Source organism: Ctenopharyngodon idella, chromosome 5 (assembly GCF_019924925.1).
Source record: "Ctenopharyngodon idella isolate HZGC_01 chromosome 5, HZGC01, whole genome shotgun sequence".
Taxonomy (NCBI): domain Eukaryota; kingdom Metazoa; phylum Chordata; class Actinopteri; order Cypriniformes; family Xenocyprididae; genus Ctenopharyngodon; species Ctenopharyngodon idella.
This window is the reverse complement of record NC_067224.1, coordinates 20,948,701-20,972,115: the sequence shown is the minus strand read 5'-3', so window position 1 is coordinate 20,972,115 and position 23,415 is coordinate 20,948,701. Positions and strand designations below refer to the sequence as shown.

Sequence of the window (23,415 nt, the reverse complement as noted above, 5' to 3'; positions counted from 1 at the left end):
AGATTAAATCGCATTACATTACCTCAACATTAGTCACTTCATCAACATTTATTACCTTCCTAAGCATTACATTCTTGTGTTTGATAAGCTGAAATAGTATTGTAAAACAAAGCAAAGCAGGATGTTTCATGTGTCTGAAGTAGTCTGATAGTGATGTTTTGAATCAATGTGCCCTTTTTTTTTTATCTCAAAAACCTCCAGTAAAGTAAGGACTTTGAGACAGGATAGCCCATGGCTGGCAGTAGAAGGTTTGTTTGGCACACCTCCCGAAGACCGGTCCCGCTGAAAGCAGAGCGTGCTTCAGTGTTTACAGCCAGGGCTGAGAAAAGCGGCTGTGCTCGGGCCAACTAGAAGAGCAGGCAGGTCTGGCAAACAGACTGCGTTCCCACGGCTTGGCCTTGAAAAAGGCATTTGTCACCATTCACAGTGAACACTCCTCTCATTACCACATCACAAACTGAAAAATCACTGTTAACCGACAGCAATCCCCATACGTATTGAGATTCAAAACAGTATCAAATGGGTAGATGCCAAATAATGTTCAGTACCTTAGATTTTAGGTTCAAATTTCTTTATACATGTAAGAAAAAGTATATTTGATATCAAATGATAAATATTAAATAATATTTTTTTTGTATTATTTTAACATTTATATGAACTCAACACAAAAATTCCACACAGTATATTTGCTCTATGACAATTAGGTCATAAATATAGCCTGTATAATGTAAGAATTAAAAAGATTTTGTTTAGATTATTTAACTACTAGTTTTAAAACTAGACACTCCTTGAATGTCCATTAAGTGCCTATATGCTAGATTGTAAACCATGTAGGGGTCATTGACGAATAAGGTTTTTAAAAGTGTAAAAAAACATAATGGAGATATAATTAATTTTGAAGTTTTATTAAGTGTTAACAATGAGATTATGTGGTTTTTATAATCAATTAACACTGTTTTTGTCATTTTTTACAAGATTGACTTTTTTGGGTGACAAATTTTGTCCTTCAGTTTAACCAAAATTTCGGTTTTACCGAATGACACTTTTGGTTATACCGAATGATGATATTTTCGAACAATGCTAACAGGCTGATATCTAGCTAGCTAGCTAGCAAGCAAAAGGACAATTAAACATTTTATATTTAGTACAAGCTTTTAAAATATTACAACATTTTCCATGTTTTATAGCGGTTGTACCGAATGACCTGATGTTTCGGGACATGCGTATGAGCAAGTGAAAACATGAATTTTTCAAATTGTTAAAAGAGAGTTAGTTACTTTGCTTCACAACCATGTGGTCCTTTGCAGGTGTCTGAATGATGTCATATCCTGTCACTTGATACTGACCGCATGACTTGATCCAAAATGGTCACTTTATATTGGTTACTCTGAATGACATCAAAATATATACATTTATTACATTAAGATATTTTAATCACAAATGAAATGGTTGTATTGGCCTTTGGACAGTTAAACCGAATGACCTTTTGACACTTCGAAAACTTTAAAATACCTTTATATGTAGCAAAATATAATTAAAACCTTTTGATTCAATAAAAGAGATCTAGTTGTACTACCTTACATACTTTGGATATCATGTCTTTGTTTTTTATTATTATTAAGGCCTTTGGACAAAAAAATGACCCGTCACGTCATTGACCCGTAGATATGGTAAAAATATCATTCCTTACAACAAAACAAGTGTATGGTGTGGTAAACAAGATTTAAAGTGATGAATGTATGAGAATGTTTTTATTGCTGATGCAAACGAACAATAACAAGTGTCTGTTATTATCATGTACAATGTGAAAATATAGTGTTGATATATTTCACGATAGTGTTGACAAATAAACATCTGCACCAATTTTCACATTTTTCATGCGTTAACACTAGCAAGAAGATGCTTAAAAGATTTCCTTTTCCCTTCAGCACAACACTGAACAAACCAGGGAAAGAGAAAAGAAAACCATTTTATGTTTCTATTTCCATCCGTTCTCCTTTTCACTATGTCAGCACAGGATATGATCAAAACAAGTAACAACTAACAAACTTGTTGGCCTTGATTATTTATAACTACTTTCAGAAGATCAAAATAATGTATGTTCAATGTGGTGTTTGAATGCGCAAACCTCAAAACACATAAGGTACAAAAATATTTTCAATGCAACAAGCAGTTATGTGAACAATTTATTTGGAATCTTCTTTAACATTTCAGCACATCTAGGTGTGGTTCATAAGTAGAAATCTGTAGTAGAAAATAAACTGGATTCTCTGAGGACTGTTAGTTTTGAGAAATGTCATTAGCCAAAAAAGTGGTAGGCTGAAGTGTCCAAAATGAACTCTTGTTATCCTGAGTGTGCTGTGCTTCCTGTTTACATCACATTTGAACATTTTTTAGGTGCCTGCTCAATTGTCTCCGAGTAACGACAGGTGATCTGACGACGACTACTGTTTCCCTCAAATGCACATTCTGTTCTGTACTGGACCCAAAATATCATGGGGAGCAGGGAGAATAAATCAGATGGGATACCAAATTAGGCCATTGTGACCAACTCCTCCCACGCTTATCTCAAAACATGAGCCAGCTACTTCTTCGCCCTGCCATTTTAAGCAGGAGTGACTTTTAAGATAAGATAATTAAGATAATAAAATTAAGCCTTGTAAAAACAAATCTCAGAATAAGAATAATATATAGTTCTTTTTAAGAAATTATAAAAATACCAACAAGACGAGATCGAAAGGCACAACAGTGATGACAGCGGCTCTGTAAGGTCTGTAAACATCTAAGAATGGCTAAGAGGGTCTGGAGTGTTTAAAAGGTGGCAGAGAGGAGCCACGTGAGCTCCTCGAGTCATATCAATATTTCACTCATCTGTGTGAAGAACACTGTTTAAAATATGACATTAGTAGCAGGATCAAAGACATTCCATGTTCTGTGTGACTATGTTCTGCGTGTCTGTCTTCCTCATCAGTTTTTTTTTTTACACAGGAAAACACAGACGTTTTTTATCGCCTTCTCACAATATACTGTCCCCAAACAATTTTCAGTTCCTTCTAATGGGGATAGATTTCATAAATTTTAGACTCTTGGTGTTTCACATATTGCTAGGGGCTGGCTAACCCTCACCTGGCTCTCTGCCGGGCAAAGTAAAGCTCTGTCAGTCCAATTCAAACGTGGTTCATTTAGGCATTGTCATACTTTTGAAGCGCCTCCTCCAGCTTGCCTGTGATCTTCTGGAAGAAACTGATCTGCTGCTGTAGGTAATGCTGCATCTGGGACTTGAAGTCCCGCACTCGAGTATGGTGGAAGTGCTGGATCTCAGCCAACGTGGCGAAAGAGATGATGTTGCAACGTTCCCTGATGCCATCTGCATGCAGCCTTTCCATCTTCCCTTCCTCTACGTGCTTCTGGCTGTCCTTCACCTTCGTCAGAGCACCTGTGGAGAAAGCAGAACCAGGATGAGACTAAATATTGACTCCGATTCAGTCAAGAGAGTAGTTATGGTAAATAGCTCAACAGGTTACACTCGTCTGTTCTTCTGCATGAATGTGGCTGCTGTAAAAACATGTTTTGCAAAGAGAAATATGGCATGACCAGGAAGTCACTTTTATGATATATTTATCAGTTTACTATTCTGATGTATAAATCATTGGCAAACAGTAGGGAGTAGGGCTATACACATATATATGTTAAGAGTGCTAATGAGATCAGTGAATGAGAAAATAAAGAGCAGAACGGGCTTGAGAAGTTAATAAAAGAACAATAAACCATGCAAGAGAGCTGAATCCGGTACTGGTGCCCCGAAGGCAGGTCTGAAAGCCGCCTCTCAGTCAGTGTGTGAGAACCAAATCGAGTTCTCGTGTGGCTAATTTGCATTTAAAAGGGTCAAATACACACACTTAATTGCCAGAATGCCCATCTTGGTGAGTATTCACATAAACACAGACAAAATCAAATGTGTTTCAGTATACTGGATCTGTGCATACTGTCTTATTAAAGTGACAGCAGCATAGTGAATACTATGCAATTATTTCTTACTTGAACAGACCTATCTGAAAACTTAAAGCACTACTTAATTTCTGTCATTGTTCTATTGTGTTTATGCATCCTACTGCTTGTAATTTGCTTCTTTATTTCATTACAGAATGTTTCAACCCTCTACGGACACATTGAAGCTCGAATCGCCATTGGCTAGTAAATTTCTTATTTTTCTCACCAGACTTTTTTTTTTACATTTTTTTTACATGGAATGTAAAATACTCAAGCAATGGTGCATAAGCTCAGCAGGCAATTATATCTGTGATAAACTTTTTTTTTTTTTTAACTCAATCACAGGTGACTGAAATCATATAAGTTACTAGCCATTGGCTAATTAAAAACCTTTTTTTAGTCACCTAGCGTGAAATTTGTTAGCAAATGCTAGTTATTTACTTGATTGTAGATCTACGAGGGTTGTGTTCATTTCAATAATTGCTTGGGAAATTTTTTAGTTATATTAGGCTATATTAACCCTGCTTTTGACCTGTGCTTCTCAAACCTGTCCTGGGGACCCCCCATGACTGCACATTTTGGAGGTCTCCCTCATCAGACACACCCCATTCAAGGCTGTTTCTGATTTCCAAGAATGCAAAGAACGCACTTGCGTTTTGGTGGAGATCAGTCTTGCCAGACTACCTTGAAATAATGAACTCGGAAGGATGCAAGGACACAGAACGCATCCTTATGAGAACTGAGATGTGCTGAGATCTTGTTGACCATTACAGCATATTATAAGTAGCGTCCAATGCACAATAAACACAACATAACATCACAAACAAATTAAAACATTTATTTCATACTTGCTTATTACAGACATTTTCATAATAATTTATATAATTTTAATTTACCATGTGTATTTGTGAAAACAAGTATGCATGCTTAATGTTGTTACATATGCTTTGTCAATGCTGACATTCTTTTTAATTTGCCAATAAAAATACTGCAGGCTTTCTACAGGTCTTTATCACTTTATAAATTTAGGCAAAACAAAACGACAAATGTTTACTTTCATGAGCAGTCACATATTTATGAGCTTGCAGAGGGAATTTTTAAGTGAGAACGAGAGGTTTAAAGCTTACAGGCTTCCATATGTCGTCCGCCCACAGCGTCTTCTGGGATTTCTACAGTTTGATTCTCTCAAGTCTGCATTCGATGCGTCCTCAATATCAAGAACACATCCGGGTTTTTTCATGTGTCCTCTGTACTTGTGTTCTTAAGTATTGGAATTAAACTTTGACGGTTGATGATGATGTAGTATAAAAACACAAGGACGAGGGATGAGGGAGACATACAAAATGTTCAGCGGTGGGGGTACCCATGCAGGACAGGTTTGAGAAGCACTGCTTTAGACTATATGGCCATCGTGCTTCGATTAAATACAAAACAAAATTCATTTCACTACAGCTGATGCTTCTGAATGTATGTTTGAAATGAATGTTGGCTTAATATCTTTTGTTCTGGAGATTTTGTCTACAAGAGGAAGTAAAATGAATGAATAATGAGGTATGTGGCAGCTGCATGCAACACTACTGTTGTTGCAAAAGTCTTGCAAGCTCATAGAACATGGAAGTTAAAATGCAGTAAAATCACATGTTTTCCTCTGTAGAATGTGGCTCAATTGTGCCAGATTGGTAAAAATTTTGCATTATCAGCGATAGACAGGGCTGCATTTGTCTTGGTGGAAATGACAGGAAAAAAAGTGTAAGAAAAAAGAAAATAAAAGATCATTACACTAGCATATATAATGATAATCCATCACACAGCAAATCATTATTGTATATTATTAAACCTAGACAGGGTGATAATGTCACTCCGAAAGTGGTTATTTTGCTAAAATGACCGGAAAATAATAATAAAAAAAAGATAATGAAATATTGATTTGACATTTATTATTTTAAGGAAAGAGAGATATGATACAAGAGATGTGAAACTAGCTCAGGTATGTAGATTGCCAATTTCATTATGCAAAATTATGTGACTGCACAATGCCATGATTGACAAACAGATTGACTGTAATAAAACTTTCAACAATGTCAGTGAATGTCAAAGACATTGCTTTCGCCAGCAAGCTGATTCATATTACAATGACAGGAAACGAGAATGAACTCCATTAAATGTCACATCGACATGACATAATAACAGTCAGACATTACACAGGAATTCACACCTTATGAGGAAAGAGAGAAACTTCTTTCTGTAAGAACCGTTACGGGTTCTCTGAGTGTAGAAATGCTTGTGGGAATAGCTGTTTATTGGTGAAATATTAAAAATATATTGTGTAAACCCTAAGTGTATTACGGTTCACAAATTTGCTGTCAGAAAGATAGTAAAAAATTAATACTTTTTTTCAGCAAGGATGAATTACATTGATCAAAAGTGACAGTAAAGACTTTAATACAAAAAAAAAATCCAATTTTAAATGTTCTTCTTAGAATGATTTCTGAAGGATCATGTGACACTGAAGACTGAAGTAACGATGCTGAAAATTCAGCTTTGCATCACAGGAATCTTTTTTTTTTTTTTTTTAAATATTAAAATAGAAATCAGTTATTTTAAATTGTAATAATATTTCACAATATTACTGTTTTTACAGTATTCTGATCATATAAATGCCTTGGTGACCATAAGAGACTTCTTTCAAAAACATTTAAAGAAATCTTAATAACGAGTTTGACCCCAAACTTTTAAATGGTATTGTGTGGTAAAGATGCCAGAGAGCTGACAAGTATTTTTTAAAAATACTAAGACGACAAAAACTAGAAGTGAAACTAGCATAAAAATATAAATGGGAGTTTACAAAAAAAAACAAAAAAAAAACAACAACTTTAAACAAGAACTTTGAAGGTAATTATAAAGATGATAAAAGATGTGATATACTGTGTTGTTTTGTAGTCAAAGTGCCAAAAATATAAAAAAGAATGACATTTTCAAAACTAAACCCTACTCTAAAATGACAGATTCTGCAATTCAAGCTTGTCTTAAATGCAGCACAAATAATAGAGTCTGTAACTAAAGTATTAGTTCAGATCTCATGATATAATGATCCGCTCTCTGAAAGCCTTCTGCATATCAGTGAAGTATTGAACACAGATGGCTGACTTCCCTCCTCGTAAGGAGAAACATGCAAGACATTCCTAACCGTCCCATCCCCCCAAACTCCACACTATCTGCCTTCTGGCCAAAGAAGCCTTCACTTGAGAGTAACCCAGATCTCTGAAATTCCTCAAACACACACACGCTCACATGAACACACAGTTCAAAAGAGCACACAAGAGAAAGACAAGTGCATTCAAGGTAGACAAGATGCAGGTCAATGATGAAAGACAGCAAGGCAGATTTCAGACAGCCCTTGTTGGGGAACAATACTTTTAAATGTGAAGCATTACAATCTCGTAACTAAAAAGGGTTACTTCGTATGGATCATAACACATTTGGTTATTTTTGCATCATGTTTTTTCCATCATCAGTCTCTCTCTGTCTCATCCAGAGTGAATTCATGACATTCACTTGCAGACATTATTTACATTGGAGTGTGTTGTTTTTGCTATGGACAAAGTTTGTTCCCTTTGACATTTCCTGACATACAGGCTATACCACGGAAAGTGTTTTAAATCCGTATTTATACAGTAATATGTACACAGAACCACAATTGTGAGAATCAGGAAGCAACTAAACTTTACATTTTTGACAAATAACACTGTTTAAAATGAAACAGAAGTAGAGACAGTTGTATTGTGACGCACATCCAAGTGTAGCAAATTATCAAAAAAGAAAAAAAACAAACAAATTAGGGCCGAACTTGGTTCTATTCATCAGTTGATTGGATTTTGAGATGTCGGTGTTGCATTCAAACATTATTGTGAGCTTGCAGTCCCTTGTGGAGGGCCGAGGTTTAAGTGGACTAAATGATTGGAAAAGTTCAGCATACGTTACCAAAGAGAAGTTTTACTGGAAGATCGAATTAAGACATTTTGCGCAGAAAATGTGACGTCCTGGTGTTTTAGTGCTGACGTGTGAATGGTCTCTTAACGGTAAAAGCCAGAACACCGTTGCTATTTACTGGTAAAGTCATTCTGGTCAATTTACAGTAATTTGCTGGGCTTACTGTGTGAAAAGGGCTAATAAATAGTAAATAAACTGAAAAATAATGTCACTTACTGAAAATGTAACTCTGATATTATAGTGTAAATTGAACTAATAACATGTAACAAGTAATCTGACAACACAAAGCCATGAAACACACAAACACCATTAGCAGTTAAAGAGACGTGCATAGCTGGAGTGGCGACCACTTTATCTGACATCTCACAGATTACAGAAGGGACACACTTTAGTTTAGTGTTGTCAAAAGTACCGGTACTTCGGTACTGAAATTTTGAAAATGTGATGATACCCGCATTTCTGTAGTAGGCTACCGGTAGTACCGAGAATCCGGGTATGTTCGGTACCCACTGATAGGGCTGTGGCAGTATTTACTTGAATATGACACGAGTGAAGCACAAAGCTTTGTTTACAAAAGAAATAATAGGTTAGCAATTAAATGTGACATCGCAGCCATGGAAACATTTTGGTTCATGCCGAATAAGAGAGGTACGAGAGTCCATAAATTTAAGCTTTGTATTCTGTTTTGCGAATCGCGATCTGGTCACCCGATTAGCAGAGAATTTAACAATATTCCATTAGTTATTCCACTGAACATGGAATCTCTGTTTCTTTTCCCAAATCTTCACTCACTATAAGGCGCGTTATAACGTTTCTTCCTTTCGTTCGCTTTTAGGCCTATTATAGGCTATTCGCATTCTTTACTTCACGTCAGTTTCTATTGAACACAGTTTGTGCTTGTTATTAGATTTTGTCTAATAAGTTTATTTGTATAGGGTTTTTCACGCACGCTGGTAATTTTTACTTTCGCTTTCCCTGGCAGCGCTAAATCAAATATAGCCTGAATGTGTGAAGATAAAACTCGCTCTTCAGACCTTTTACAACAAGTGTCAGTTGCTTGTAACATCAGGAGATAACATGAAGATATTATTAAAGAGAAATGGTCTCTTTCCTGCTCGTGTCCCACATCCCTCTCAAAGAGCAGAGCGGTAGGCTATATGACGCATCTTTGTGTGGAAATAAAAAACGAATGTTTTTAAATAATATTTAACTTTCTTATTATTTAGGTTACCATTATTTACCGATATTTATTTCATAGTTTTACAGGCTGTAGTGTGTCGTTTCATTGAAGGAATAGCTAAAATAAACACGCACGTCTGTTACAAAATGAATGTTTATTTATTTATTTATTTTATATTTCAAAATTTATTTCATTGAGGTATATATATACACACACAAACATACACACATGCTCCAAATATTTATATGTAGCCTATGATTACCATATTTAATATGTTTTTAAAATAGGCTATATAAAATAGTAAAATAGTTAACAGATTTTGCTGTGGTACCACAGCAAAATCTGTTAACTATTTTACTATTTTATATAGGTACCGAGGTACCGAGAACCGTAAAATTTTTATGGTATTGGTACCGACTACTGGAATTTTGGTACCGTGACAACACTACTTCAGTTAATAATAGTACATACTAAAAATAGTGTACATGCCTAAATAAAATACATTTTAAATCATTTAAGTCGCCAAATCATGTTCCATTCCCTCAATTAAGGTTTTAGATAAGCTGCATTTATTGCTACCAATCATTTGTGAAAATAGCTTTTAATAGGTGGAACATCAAACAAAGAGTGTAATAAAACCAAAACAGGAAACCAGTTGTATGAAAGGAGGAGACACGTGGGAATCTGCGCTCGACTGAGCCACTATAAAGCTTGCTGCTGCAGAACCTCTTCAGGCATTACGTAATACGTGCTATTACACAACACGGTCCTGCCGATGAACTGCAACCAGAGAACATAAGCCCCTACTGACACCCCCAACCATATTACACAGATCTGGATCATGACTTTTTACATGGGACTTTGCTCTGATGATAACACAGGTGGCAGATCAATTTTTTGGTTTTTTAAACAAATGAGAAGGCAAATAAAGATCACTGGAAAAACAAAAGTGAAATAAAGTGCAATTTGCTTTAGAAAGGCACCATTAGATTCGCATTAGGGAAAATACAAAAGTCATCCACTGTGAATTACAAGACATTTGCTAGTACTTCAGCACCTAAAAAGAAACCAATGAATTTCATCTTTTAGACCATTTCAGAAGCTGCTGCGTCTTATATGGTGCGCTCTCAGAAAAAAAGGTACAAAAGCTGTCACTGGGGCGGTACCCCTTTCAAAAGGTACACATTTGTACCTAAAGAGTGCATAATAGTAACTTAAAGGTACTTATTGGTACCAAAAGTGTACATATGAGTACCTAAACCTTTTTAGGGTGTGGCTGAATCTCATGACTCACCCTCATCTTTACTCACCCTCATGCTATTCCCAAACCTGTATTATTTCATTCTTCAGTGAAACAAAAGAATAAATTAGGCAGAATTTCTTAGGTGCGGCAAAATACTATAATAATAGTATGAATTCTTGAGCATCAAATCATCATAATAGAATGATTTCTGAAGGATCGTGTGACACCGAAGTACTGATACTGAAAATTCATCTTTTGCCCTCAGGAATAAAATTACATTTTAAAACATATTCAAATAGAAAACAGTTATTTTAAATTGTAATAATAGTACTTTTTTTGTTTTTTTTTACTTTGTTTTTGATAAAAGCTTAAATGCAGCCTTGGTGATCATAAGAGACTTCTTTCAAAAACAAAATACTTTTGAATGGAGCTCACCACAAATTTTTGTAGCATGAAAAAGAGATCGACAACTACTCCTTTTGTGTTCCACAGACAAAAAAGGGTGGGTAGATAATGACATCATTTTCAGTTTAAAGTTAATTATCTGTGGAAAGTGTGACTCGATTGGACTGCTCAAATTAGATTGTGAACAGGTCACAGACAGTGTATCAGACAAACACGTAAAATTATTCAACATACAGTAATCATGCAATTTAAGTATAAAAGATATAAATACTTTGAGGAAAATGTCTTTGTGCAGACTAAATGTGCACCACCCTTCTCTAAACTATCTTTAGACTTCAGAAAACTTCAGAGCACACGACATCTAAAATCATGTTTCATAGAAGAGAGAAAACATAAGTTCTTTTCAGACTTCAACTCGAATGACCAGAGATAACGTTAGGTTGCTAACACAATAAATACTGAAAATGTGTCAAAGAGATGAAAGGCTTTAGATAGCCTTTTAATGGTTGGCAGAGGGTTTAAGCACAGTGCGAAACTTCCCCAGCTAACCACATCACATTTGAGTCATTATTTCCTCTCATTGTCATATACTTCAACATATTTCACTGCACGTAACAGAAAAGCGATGGAGAAAAGGGTCCCATTTACACCAACGTCAGTATGTTCACTAATGGCTCTTCACTTCCATCACTAATGGGGCTCTATAGTGACAAATCAATACATGCTGTGCTCATGTGTATTTTATCAAAAATACAGCAGACCTTTCATTTATCCCTGTGGACATTATGACGGCCTTGAAATTTGATAATCTTACACTATGAAACTATGTCATAATGCAGCCATGACCAGAATTCAAAGCTTAAATAATCATTATTGCTTATGAAAGATAAATGTCAAATGTCTATGAGGAGATGAGACAGGAAGTGGTTATAATATGCCTCCAATCCCTCAGGGGGTTTTGTCTTAAATGTCTCTTTTTGTTTGCCATCAGACATTGCAATCGAGGCGCAGATACGATGTCAGTATTTACTCTGTCACAGTGGTGATGGAAAGTGGACAACTTTGCTCATGGTTTTCTACTAAATCATTCAAAGTCTGACTGATTGTTTCTCAGACCCCGTAGATGTTCCATCTCATGCCCATTGCTCACTGTTTGCACAAGTTAACTGTGAAATTGTGGGTAACACCACAGACAGAATGCAGAAAAGATGACATTTCTCAAAGCACTCATGCACACCTTATAAGGCAGTATCTTTCATGCTAAAATTATATGGTGACAATGACAATAAGAATTTGCTAAAAATACATTACACCTTTGGCAAACGCTCAGGTATGGCATATGGGCTTCAGGCAGCCGCAGGTGACCTCAGTCCTAAACAGTCAGCTGAATCAGTCACAGACTGAGGCCTCTCTGCTGGAAGTACGACACAGCATTTCAATTTTTCCAAAGCACAATAGTGACAGTGGTGTGTCTGCAGCACCAGTCTGTACCTCATTAAACATCTGGTTTACACATTTAAGTCATAAAAATAAATGTAGCTAAATTTAGGCTACTTTTTAAATTTTGTTGCGAAAAACAAAATCAAAACATTCGCTACATTCCCATAAGGAGATAGCAGACATATGAATGTACACTGCTACCCAGCAGCTCTTAGACAATCGCTGTGGGCTTTAACATAGTCGCACTATTTGTTCAGGTTGTGGTTACGATTAGCCACATAAACGTGGACTGTTGAAACAGCTTGTAAAATTCAGTGTTGCCTATAAGTTAAGTAATTCTCTGAAAACATAAAAGACAATGTGTATATAAATGATCCAGACATTACTCCAGTCTTCAGTGTCACATGATCCTTCAGAAATCATTAGGGTTGTTCGACTTTATGCAGCGCTGCGCAGACTGATCAGTGGCTGACTTGCATACCGGTTAGAAATGTTGTCCGACTTGAGACAGCGCCATGTGAATGTAATGTATGGCATTAAAGTACCACGAGAGCGATTCGAGAGCAGACAGCTGAATCAGCCGGTGCAGTTTCTCAAGAGCGGCTGCACGAGCTCTGATGACGACACAGCTGACCCACGGTTGGCCAGATTCACCGCATGACAACGATCACATGTGTTTCGTATTTATTCTGACACCTTCAGTTCCACTAATCTGTGTTTTTATAACAGTAAAAGCTTTTTTCATGTAATCATGTTATAGTGTCAAGATTAAAAAAAACAGACACCACTTCAATGGTATTTAAATAATATAGGCTTATATTGAACTTTTTTTGTGTGCAAACAGACGCTGTATAGAGTGGTGCATGTATGACCATTTTTGTAGGCTAAAACGCAGAAACAAGTTAGCATTTTAGCACTTCCAGTTCCATCCTGCCAAAGTCTCTCGATATGGAAGTGGTTAAATGGCTGAAATAGGGTCTGTGGTGAACACAAGCTCAAGACACTTTCACGTTTTATTCTACGACATAAAATACATAAGTATTACTCCACTTGTGAGTTTTTTAAGCTGTTACGTGACTTGAAAAAGGTGCTTGCTAAATGGGACTACACAGTCAGGGAGATTAAATGTCATCACGCCTAACAGGTAAACTCAGTCCAATTTTACAGCCTCGTTTAGTTTATAAGAGCACAATTCTAAGCATTTCTAACTCAAACTTTCTAGGAAAATGTTTTTATATAAAAACTGAAAGAGTTGTTGGAAGCTTAGTGGTGGTGACGTTGAAGTCGTGGGACTGTGGTGTAGTTTGTTTATAGCCTACTTTTTTAGCTTTTTACTTCTGACAACTGCATTTAGACTTCAAAATTCATAAAAGTTTTGTTCATCTGTGAGAATTATCTTGATGGACAAAACGTGTAAGTATCATAAACTTTCGTTGATCACAGAGCTTGTTTTTTGTGATAATCCAAAAGCCTATGGAAAAATCCTTTTGGGTTTTTGTTGAGGGAGCCTGTGTGATGCTAACTGCCGACTGGCCTACAAAGTGATGTCATACCTGCACCACTCTATTAAGCAGTACATACATATTGAATGAAAACGCCTCTGAAACGTCTTTGTATTTGACAAATATTGCATTTAACTGATAAAGTATGCAAACACAGCGTGAGCGTCACTACAGGAAGTAGAAAGTGTCCGACTTTACCTATTCTAATATGCTGACTTGTTGCTCAAGTAACCTTTCTTATCAGTGTTTCTAAAACAGTTGTGCTATTTAATATTTTTTGCGAAAATCATGATACATTTTTTTTTCAGGCTTCTTTGATGAATACAAAGTTATAGAAACATTTACTTGAAACAGAAATTTTTCATAACATTATAAATGTCTTTGCTGTCACTTTTGATCAATTTAATGCATACTTGCTGAATAAATGTATGTATTAATTAATTAATTATTATTATTTTTTTTAAATCTTACTGGTCCTAAACTTTTGAACTGTGCTGTATATGTGATCATTTTTAGTAAGTTCAAAATGAGGGCTTGCTGAGGGCTCCTAAGCTTACAACAATAAACATTTTTCTTACGATTAATGTGGATATGGGTTTGGGAGTCTTGATTGAAAAATTCATGTTAAATGTTCATTGCATTCTATGTGAGACCTACATTACAAGCTAGTGGCTCCATTAAAAAAAAAGAAGAAGAAAAAAAAGAAAAGAAATCTATCTCAAAAATAATCTCAAAACCTATAATTTGAGAGCCTAAAGTCTCACATTTATCTGCAAATGGTAATGAACGTCATAAATATTCAAGCAGTTAATCAAACAGCTGAAGGTGTGACTGCTGCACTTCCTACATCCTCTGAGGGCCTTATTTGCATTCTGGAGCATCATGATGAAAATGATAATCATCATGATTCCAGACGAAAAAACAAAGTATATGCATACATGCTTTTGATCTGAAATAAAATGACACTATAATACTATCAAGGACATTATCAATTGTTACATGTAAGAAATGTGTACCACTGTAACAATAACATCCACGCTCAAATCAATGCATTGACTGAATGACTGCATGTGTACTGAAACTCTCCTGTCAAGCTTCCACGAACAATGCAGTACGTCAGTAGTTTCAGTCTTTGCCGTCGTATGTGGTTGATTTATTGACCACAGGAAAAACACACACAGCACGTCAGCAACAGCTCACGCCATGTGACTCAACAGTCAGACGAAACCAGGGCGGCCAGTGAACTCATCGGTGGCACTTCAGTGCAAACAAATCAGTCAAGCAAAGCAAACTTTTGAAAGCAAGTGACCCTGTTATATTTCAAGCCCACTGATCTCAGCTGAACACAGTTTCACACATGTTTCAATGATGATACAAATAAATGAGTAAATGATTACCTTTCTGAACATGGATGATATCAGGATAGTTGGTAAGGTGTCCTTGGTACAGGGCTAACAAATCCATCACAGGGTCCACGTCTTGTTTAGGCTGCTCCACAAAGTAGTCTCCAATAGCTTCGTAGGCTTCTCCTGTGTACGCAATTGCTTGGTTCAAACCAACCGAGTATGACTGCTGGTCCATCTCAAATGCTTGACTTAGATACTTAAAAGACTGTCCCACTTTCTGATACTCTTTCTTGAACCCAGCTATCTGCTTCCTCGCAAACTCGCTGAGCGTGGCGTTGACTTGGATCACGCTGTCATCCATTTTCTTGGAGAAGGCCTTGAATCCATCAATCCTGCTTTCAACGTCTTGCAGGTCAAGAGGGGCTGCAGGAGTGCTGATGGTGAGGAAGAAATTGGCACCAACCATCTCGTCCTTCTCGGCTTTCCTCTTCCCTTGCTTCCAAGCCTTTTCATCTGTGCTGGAGCATGTGAGGAAGTGCTGAAAAACATCACACCGGGCCAATACAGGGTGGCTGGTCATATGATTCATCCACCATATCAGCCCTCTTCTCCTTTTAGAAATGAAGTCTTCTTCAAAGCGCCCCGTGGCTTGTTTTTCAGGGATGTGTGGCACTGAAATGACAGGAAATTTCTCCACCAACCGCGCGTAGAGCCAATCAAAATGCTTATATCTTCTGTTGACCTGACTCTGCGTGTGGGTCGGCGTCAGCTTGTAGGAAATGTAACTTTTCATGCCTTTGAATTTCGTCTGCTTGGTGGGATCATCAATAGTGCAAGTGAATGGGTACGGGTTCTCCTGCCACTCCGGACCGTACTGACCCATCACCACGCAGATTTTATCTCCATCCTTCACAAAGCCGGATGCTTCCCCCAGGATGAATGCCTCACCGCCTGACTTCACAAAAGTGGAGAACCTGTTCAGATTTCTGCTGACCGTGGCTGAACTTTTGGCTTGCTGTGCACCTCTAGGCATGGAGGATGTGGAGATGCTGTAGCTAGAGGGTCCATTTCCTTCATAATTCCTGTATCCTCCACCAACAATCCCTGGTTCATCAGCTACGGACGAGTGATCGTCCCAGTCATCATCCCAATCATCATCACTAGCTGGGGTCCCTGGATGATGATGTTGTTGTTGAGGTAGAGGAGGGTAGGGTGTGAAGCTGGGTGCTGGTGCAGTGTTGTAACTCTCTTGAGTCTGGTTTCTTAAGTCAGAACCACCAGTGGGAATGTTGGAATATCGAGAGTTGTTGTTAAAAGACGAGACGGTGTCATTCCTCAAAATCTCGACGTAGGACGCAGGGAGAAGCCCCCTCTCCCCTCTGCTGTTCGATCCCTCCAGCCAGCCCTCAATGTCCTGCTCGCTGTACAGAGTTACAATCTCGTTCTCCTTCACTGATATCTCCCCTGGGTTTTCTGAATTGAAGTCATACAGAGCTCTCGCTCGCAGAGCCATGACACAAAATATCTCCAATCTGCGATTAATTTAAAAGCGTTTAAGGCTAGCGTATCAGCTAGCTAATTCCAACCCAAACTCGCTCACTCACTCACTAACTGATCTGCGATACTGACAACAACTTGCGCGTTAGCTGCGGGAACCGTAAACCCTCTATCTCCAGGGTCGTTCTCACACCAGTCATATAATAACGTGACGCTTAGCTGTCAGCTGTCGTGTTTAAAATCCCCAGAGCTGTGGGCAGAATCATTTCTTCATCCGTGGAGCTTGCCGTCCAGAGCTCAGTCACCGTGCTGTGCGCCCGTCCCACACTGACCGCAGTTTACACTCACTCACCCTGAACAGCGCCGAGCACAACCAGTCCGGGTAGTCGAGGGTGGAGCTAAGCACCAGACAGCACGAATCAAATCTAACATAGGGGGGACTTCTGATTGTCGCAAATCGGCTCTTCTGAAGAGTTCTATACAATTAGCTGTTTTAGTGATTCTTTTAAATCAACACGCAATTACGCCATCACGTGGGATATTACATTCGCTAAATTAAATGCCCAGAAAAGCCACGTGTAGTTTTTCTTCCATGTGTCCCAGTTTAGTTTATTTCAGGTATGATTAAGCTAAAACAGTGTCATTTAGAGCCAAATGTGATTTGCATTACATTAAACAATACTAAACTTCAGCTTGATAATGCATTTTTTTGCAAGATTTAACAAAGATACTACTAAAACAGAATGTGAACATGTTTCTAGTACGTTTTATATTAACATTTATTCTAAATCAATACCTTATTCCATCAGTCAAATCCTCCATTCGTTCAAAATCAGAGACGGTTCTTGAATGTAATTTGAACAAATTCATTCATATGTGTATATATATATATATATATATATATATATATATTTTTTTTTTTAATTTTATTTTATTTTATTTAATCCTAAAAAATTATAATGCATAATACTTTCCCAGTAAACATTAGGAATTACGCTACTTCCGGTTTAATTTCCCGCGCTTTCGTGTGTATGGCGACCGTTGAAGAGTCTTCAAGAAGTCGATGTTGAGGTAAATTATGTTATTTATCAAACATTAATCCTTCCTCAAATAAGAATACATCTGTTTGTGATGAATTCACTTGCGACTTGTTTCATGTCATTGGAATTTTATTTTTAATCACAGCGCACTCTCTTTAGCTTTAACCGTGTTATTATTTCGTTTTAACCGGTTATCGTTAAAAAAGGTCGGGAACGCTGGAGTCAGAGCGTAAAATATTGTTTATGCTTAGAACGAAGTGAAATCCTTGCTACTAATGTTCTATCATTGGTTCTCGGCTTACTACGAAAAGGTCATAGCCGAGAGAGACTCAAGAGGTGCGGATTCAGTATAGTCCGGTTTGTCAACAGGTTCAACCGATTCATTGAAAGATCCGATTCATTTAAAAGATCAGTTCACAATTCGGACATTGCTATGTAGATGCTCAATCTCTTTTAAGCAACTTTTAAGATGCTTTCTCTATCTATATACAATACGCATTAAATTTACTTTAATTGAGTTTATACGGTTTTTACAGTATTATGATGTGATGCCAGCCGATGACTATTTGTGTGGTTAACAGGTTTTCCAAAATTTTTCATACCCTGCGTTATGATAGTGGCATGCTGACAAACATGTTTGCAATATGACATAATGAGATGTCATTGAGATAAAGCACATTCCTGCAAGGTGACTGTTATTTTTTTTAAATAGAACATATGAGAGGCTTGTTTTATTTATTAGAAAATGACATTTTTTGCTGGTAAGCAACTAAGCATTAGGCAGGCAATCAAGCTGAATGAATGTTGTTAAATGTCTGCGGACATGCAGAACAAAGCAACACTGTCATATAACAGCAAATTATGTGATTGCTTTATGATTTAACTGATTTAAAACAACAAAAATGTTCTACTAACACAGCCCACGTTTGATCATGTCATGATGAATGATGTTAAGTCATTGCATTTTCCTAATCACACGCTGGCCACCATCGGTCCTTGGTCTCCACCACTAGTATCCCGTCATGACACAGCATGGCTTTGAGGTCCCCTGCCTGGAACTGACCATCAGGCAGCTGATACTGTCTAGTGAAACTCCTTGACACAAACCCATGCTCGTCCATCCTCACCCTATGCTGACCTCTGATTAGCAGCCACCCCTGAAAGACCTGTATGAGTATGTCTTCTGGTTTAAACTGAGTCACGTCCAGCAGGACTTGAAACACTGGCTCTCCTGAATCCTCGTCCTCACTGTCCGCTTGACTCCCCTCAGTGTCCATTTTAACCGGCAGACATTCAGGTCCCGGCAGGGCAAATAGTCGATGATCTTCAGTGCATTCATTGAGATTCCTGGTTTTGAAGTGCTCCTGGTAGCGCACAGGGCTTGATATCCAGTGGGAAATAGTGATCCCTTCTCCTGCCATGACACTGGGTGCAGAGGTTCCCTTGGCTTTTTGTGTAGTGAATGTGAAGAAGCGCAATGCCGTTAGAACCTACCGAAGCTATAAAAAGACAGTCCTCTGCTTAGGTTTCTGGGCAAGGGATGGGGCGGACCATTTTTAGAATAGGCAAAGACAACTGATATGTTCACATTAGTATGTAGGAAGCTTGTACTCAACAAGCATGGCATATTATGTTACATACACTACTGTTCAAAAATTTGGGGACATTTTTGTGACAGTAAAGACTTACTTGCATTGTTACAAAAGATTTCTATTTCAAATACTGTAAGCTGTTTTGAACTTTCGATGAAAATGTATCACACTTTCCACCAAAAATATTAAGCAGCAAAACTGTTTTCAGCATTAATAATAATAAGAACTGTTTCTTGAGCACCAAATCAGCAAAATAGAATGATTTCTGAATGATCAACTGACACTGAGACTCTCACTGAGTAATGATGCTGAAAATTCAACCTTGCCATCACAGGAATAAAATAAATTTTCAAATATAGTCAAAAAAGGATACCTAAAATGCTACACTAAGTAGGAGCAAAACTCTTATTAAATAAATATATTCTAAACTATCTGGCACATACAAATGTTGTGGCTTAACGAATGATAGATAAATTTTTTTGTGCATCTGTGAAGTCAGTTTATGGACAAATGTAAATGATAAATCAATACTGCCACCTTGTGGATATTTATTAAGAGTGCATATAGATATAGAGAGAAATTCTGGACATGGCAGTACTAGGCTGCGTTCCACTCCAGTTTTAGACACGCACTCGTGAACTTCCCTAAGCACTTCCCCTCGGGGGAATAACTGCCACCATTTTGAAGTGCGTTCCACTTCGTGAAGTGGACGAGGGAAGTTTATATGGACAGACCCTCGCTCCCTCGATTTTGACCAGTCTACTTCATATGTACACTTCAGGCAGCTCCATAACCCACAATGCAACACGATTGTGACATCACCTCATATCACGTTTAATTTACCCCACCACAAACAACTCTATGATATAATAATTATTTTTTTAATATTTAAAATACACATATATACATATAGAATGCTGCATTAAACAATTTTGTAAGGGGAAAAAATTAAATAATAAATCAACTCCATAGCAGATTCCAAGTGATCAAGGGCTTTGGACGTTCCAGTTCAGCCCATTGGTTCCGCCAGAAGTGGGCACTCATGCAACGTAAGCAATGACGTACATCCGAGTCAACGAGACTGAGGGAAGTTAGCGAGGGAAGGTCATAAAAAAACGAACTGGAACGCAGCCCTAGAGTAGGCCTGGATTACGAAACTGATGTCTTTATTCTTTAGTATTTGTATGCTTGCATGTACGTTCACTACTGTTCAAAAGTTTGGGGTTGGTAAGATGTTTTTGAAGTCTCTTATGCTCAAGGCTGCATTTTTTAAAAACAAAAATACACTAATAATGTCAAATATAACTACATCTTAAAATAAGTGGTTTCTATTTGAAATCTTTTTCAAATGTTTTATTCCTGTGATGCAAAGCTGAATTTTCAGCATCAGTACTCCAGTCTTCAGTGTCACATGATCCTTCAGAAATCATTCTAATATGCTGATTTGGTGTTTAAGAGTTTTTTTAAATTATTATTATTAATGTTAAAAAAAATTGTACTGCCTAATATTTTTTGGGGGAAAAAGTTAAATTTTTTTCAGTGTTCTTTAATATATAGAGAGTTCAAAAGAACAGCATTTATTTAAAATAGAAATGTTTTGTAACACTGTAAATGTTTTTACTGCCTCTTTTGATCAAAAAAAAAAGAAAAAAGAAAAAAAAGAAAGAAATTGAGATGAAATGGTCATTCACAGTACTAACATGTGCTACATGACAAACATGTTCAAATAAATAAATAAATAAAATGATAAACCTCACATTTCAGCTTTTAAACCATTTTTTAAGATAAGGGATAAGTCAAAATGATAAATGGTTTATAGATATTTTATCTGCTCCATGAATAATTTTAGATACGTTATTTGAATTTAGATTTTTAGAATGCGCATGAGCTTATTTTCAATCAACTGGTTAAAATTTACAATGGTGCCTAAAAATTCGGTCCAATTTCGAATTTGTTTACACATTGATGACCATTTGAGACCGTAATATTACTTAGAAACACCAGAAGCATGCTTTGATAATATTATCAGCTTCCTAATTGTACATTTCTAACTCTCACTGAGTTTTTCACTCACTGAAGAGTACACAATCATTGCTATTATCATAATCATGATCATTAGGCTAACATTTTATTTGTTAGTAGAAGGAAGATACATTTCATACATTTCTTTACATCATTACATAGCTCATCAGAATATGTCATCATTTAGCTGTTTGTCTGTTTTTTCAAGGTAGGAGATGTGATTATTTAAACCAAACTTCATCATTTTTGACAATTTTTTAAAATTATTATTCTGTAAAATTTATTGTGTGTAGGTGTGTAAAAGTAACTAATCCAATTAGCAGTTTTATTTTGCAGTACGAGTCACTGAGCTGATAATCTCTTGAGACCGCGCTCTGCTAATTCCCTTTAGTTGTTGTGTCTCTCTCTCTCTCTTCCTGAGTATACACCCACCTCTAGCTCTTGTTTATTTATGAATGGGGAATGAACAGAACTGTTTCCTCTTTTCTCCATCCTTTCATTTGAAGAAGGACCATTGATTCTCTGTCTTCGTATAGTATCTTTCTGTGTTCCCTCTTCAAAGCCGTCCTCCTGCTGGCCTTATTCAGTAACTCTGGCTTGGCTTGTTTGTTGTCTGGGGTAACGCTGTTGCTGGGGACGATGTCAGAACACATTCAGCTCTCAATAGCCCTGTGTAGGATTGGCTTTTACACGGTAAGCCGAGCACACGTCTCATAATTTTGCCGTACATTTTATGCATGCACCTGTTGGTGCAGTATCTATGATTTTAGTTATTTGGATTTTTATCCAAACTTATTTTGATGGAATTATGTTCTGTTATAATCTTACAGGCTACCTGAAGCTACAGGTGGCATTCTCAACAATGTACACAATCCGAACACTGCAATAGTTCTCCCATGTAGATCTGCATGTTTGATTTACAATAGCTGGAATCGTAATCGCTGTCTGACTTTTTTTAATGAGCTGGTAGTATTTTAAAAATTATTAAACTGTGGTGAATATAGCACCTGTATATCCCCAGTGAGTAGTGTGGCAGGTGTTTTTGATAATTAACCCTTGGGTTAACTTCTGTGCTTTTATGTAAGAAGTCACAGGGGAACCTAATACAGTAGAAAAAAACAAACAAAGCTGTAATCCTATTGTAACGTGTTCTTTGTTATGGCTTGTGGTCTTTTTCTTATCTAGTAATCCAGATTAACAGTTACTAGTGAGATGTGCTGATTTGTTTTAATAATAGAAATGGAAAAACAACTTTTGTTGGATTTAGTCCCTTGAGGAAACATCATAAATAGTAGGAGACTATATATATATATATATATATATATATATATATATATAGAGTATTGTTGCCATAGCTCCATGAACCTTTCCTCCTTTGCATAATTCCACCTACCATCACCAATACAATTGCCTCTCTTTCTTTTCGCCATGTTTGAAAGCTGTGTATGGAAGAGCCTCTGTGCCCCTATTGGTTAACTTCACAGATGTGACAGAACTAGGGCTGGGCGATAAAACGATAACGATATGTATTGCGATAGACACGTGATCGATATCAATAAAAAATGTGTTCGATAAAACGTTCGATATTTTTTTATTCTTCGTCGGAAGAAAACAGAGGTTGCGAAGCAAGTTTGGTTGCATTAACAAAGGCACTCGCTCTCTGGTAACCTAGCAACGTAGGGAGTGACACGCTAACAGCCAATCATGTAACAGTATCTTTTTGGTTGCGCCATATCGTTGTCTCGTGCTGGTCTGCTGGATTCCTCTTCAGTAACCGGCGACTGATAAGCAGAAAATGAGTGCCGCAGCGAGCGAGGAAATTGTAAATAAAAGAGGAAAAGTCAGCTCGCCAGTATGGCAGTTTTTTTGGATATTATAAGTCTGACCGTAGTCAGACCAATGTCGTCTGCAAATTATGCAAGACCGTCGTCCCCGCCAAGACTGGTAATACCACGAACTTGATGTACCACCTTAGCCGCGCTCACCCTTTGGAGCACAGCCGTATTCAACCAACAACATCTGTGCGGTGTTGCAGCTACAACATTTTAATTATTTGAGTTTTCCATGGTTGTTAACATTTCTGTCTTAATAACTGAAGGGATTATGATCAGAGGAAGGTTAAGTTTAAAATAAAAATGTTTAAATGTAATATATTTTTCTCCTGGTCC

General features: G+C 37.1%; 3 protein-coding genes across 3 annotated transcripts in view; 1 reads left to right on the top strand and 2 right to left on the bottom strand.

The window, feature by feature from the left end:
• Positions 1-1,732: 1,732 nt before the first annotated feature.
• snx18a (sorting nexin 18a) lies at positions 1,733-16,956 on the bottom strand. Its single transcript, XM_051893913.1, has 2 exons — positions 15,148-16,956; positions 1,733-3,436 (listed from the first exon to the last, which is right to left on the bottom strand). The coding sequence occupies exons 1-2, from the start codon at positions 16,607-16,609 to the stop codon at positions 3,183-3,185; spliced, it is 1,716 nt and encodes a 571-aa protein (XP_051749873.1). The 5' UTR covers positions 16,610-16,956; the 3' UTR covers positions 1,733-3,182.
• Positions 16,957-18,360: 1,404 nt separating this feature from the next.
• On the bottom strand, positions 18,361-19,135 carry hspb3 (heat shock protein, alpha-crystallin-related, b3). The gene has a single exon (XM_051893915.1). It carries the CDS (start codon positions 19,052-19,054, stop codon positions 18,602-18,604), a length of 453 nt encoding a protein of 150 aa, XP_051749875.1. The 5' UTR covers positions 19,055-19,135; the 3' UTR covers positions 18,361-18,601.
• A 2,631-nt stretch (positions 19,136-21,766) lies between these two features.
• arl15a (ADP-ribosylation factor-like 15a) overlaps positions 21,767-23,415 on the top strand; it is a 163,155-nt gene continuing 161,506 nt past the window's right edge. The window contains exon 1 of the mRNA XM_051893914.1: positions 21,767-21,940. Coding sequence (XP_051749874.1) covers positions 21,887-21,940 — 54 coding nt within the window. The 5' untranslated portion in view covers positions 21,767-21,886. The remainder of the gene's footprint in view (positions 21,941-23,415) is intronic.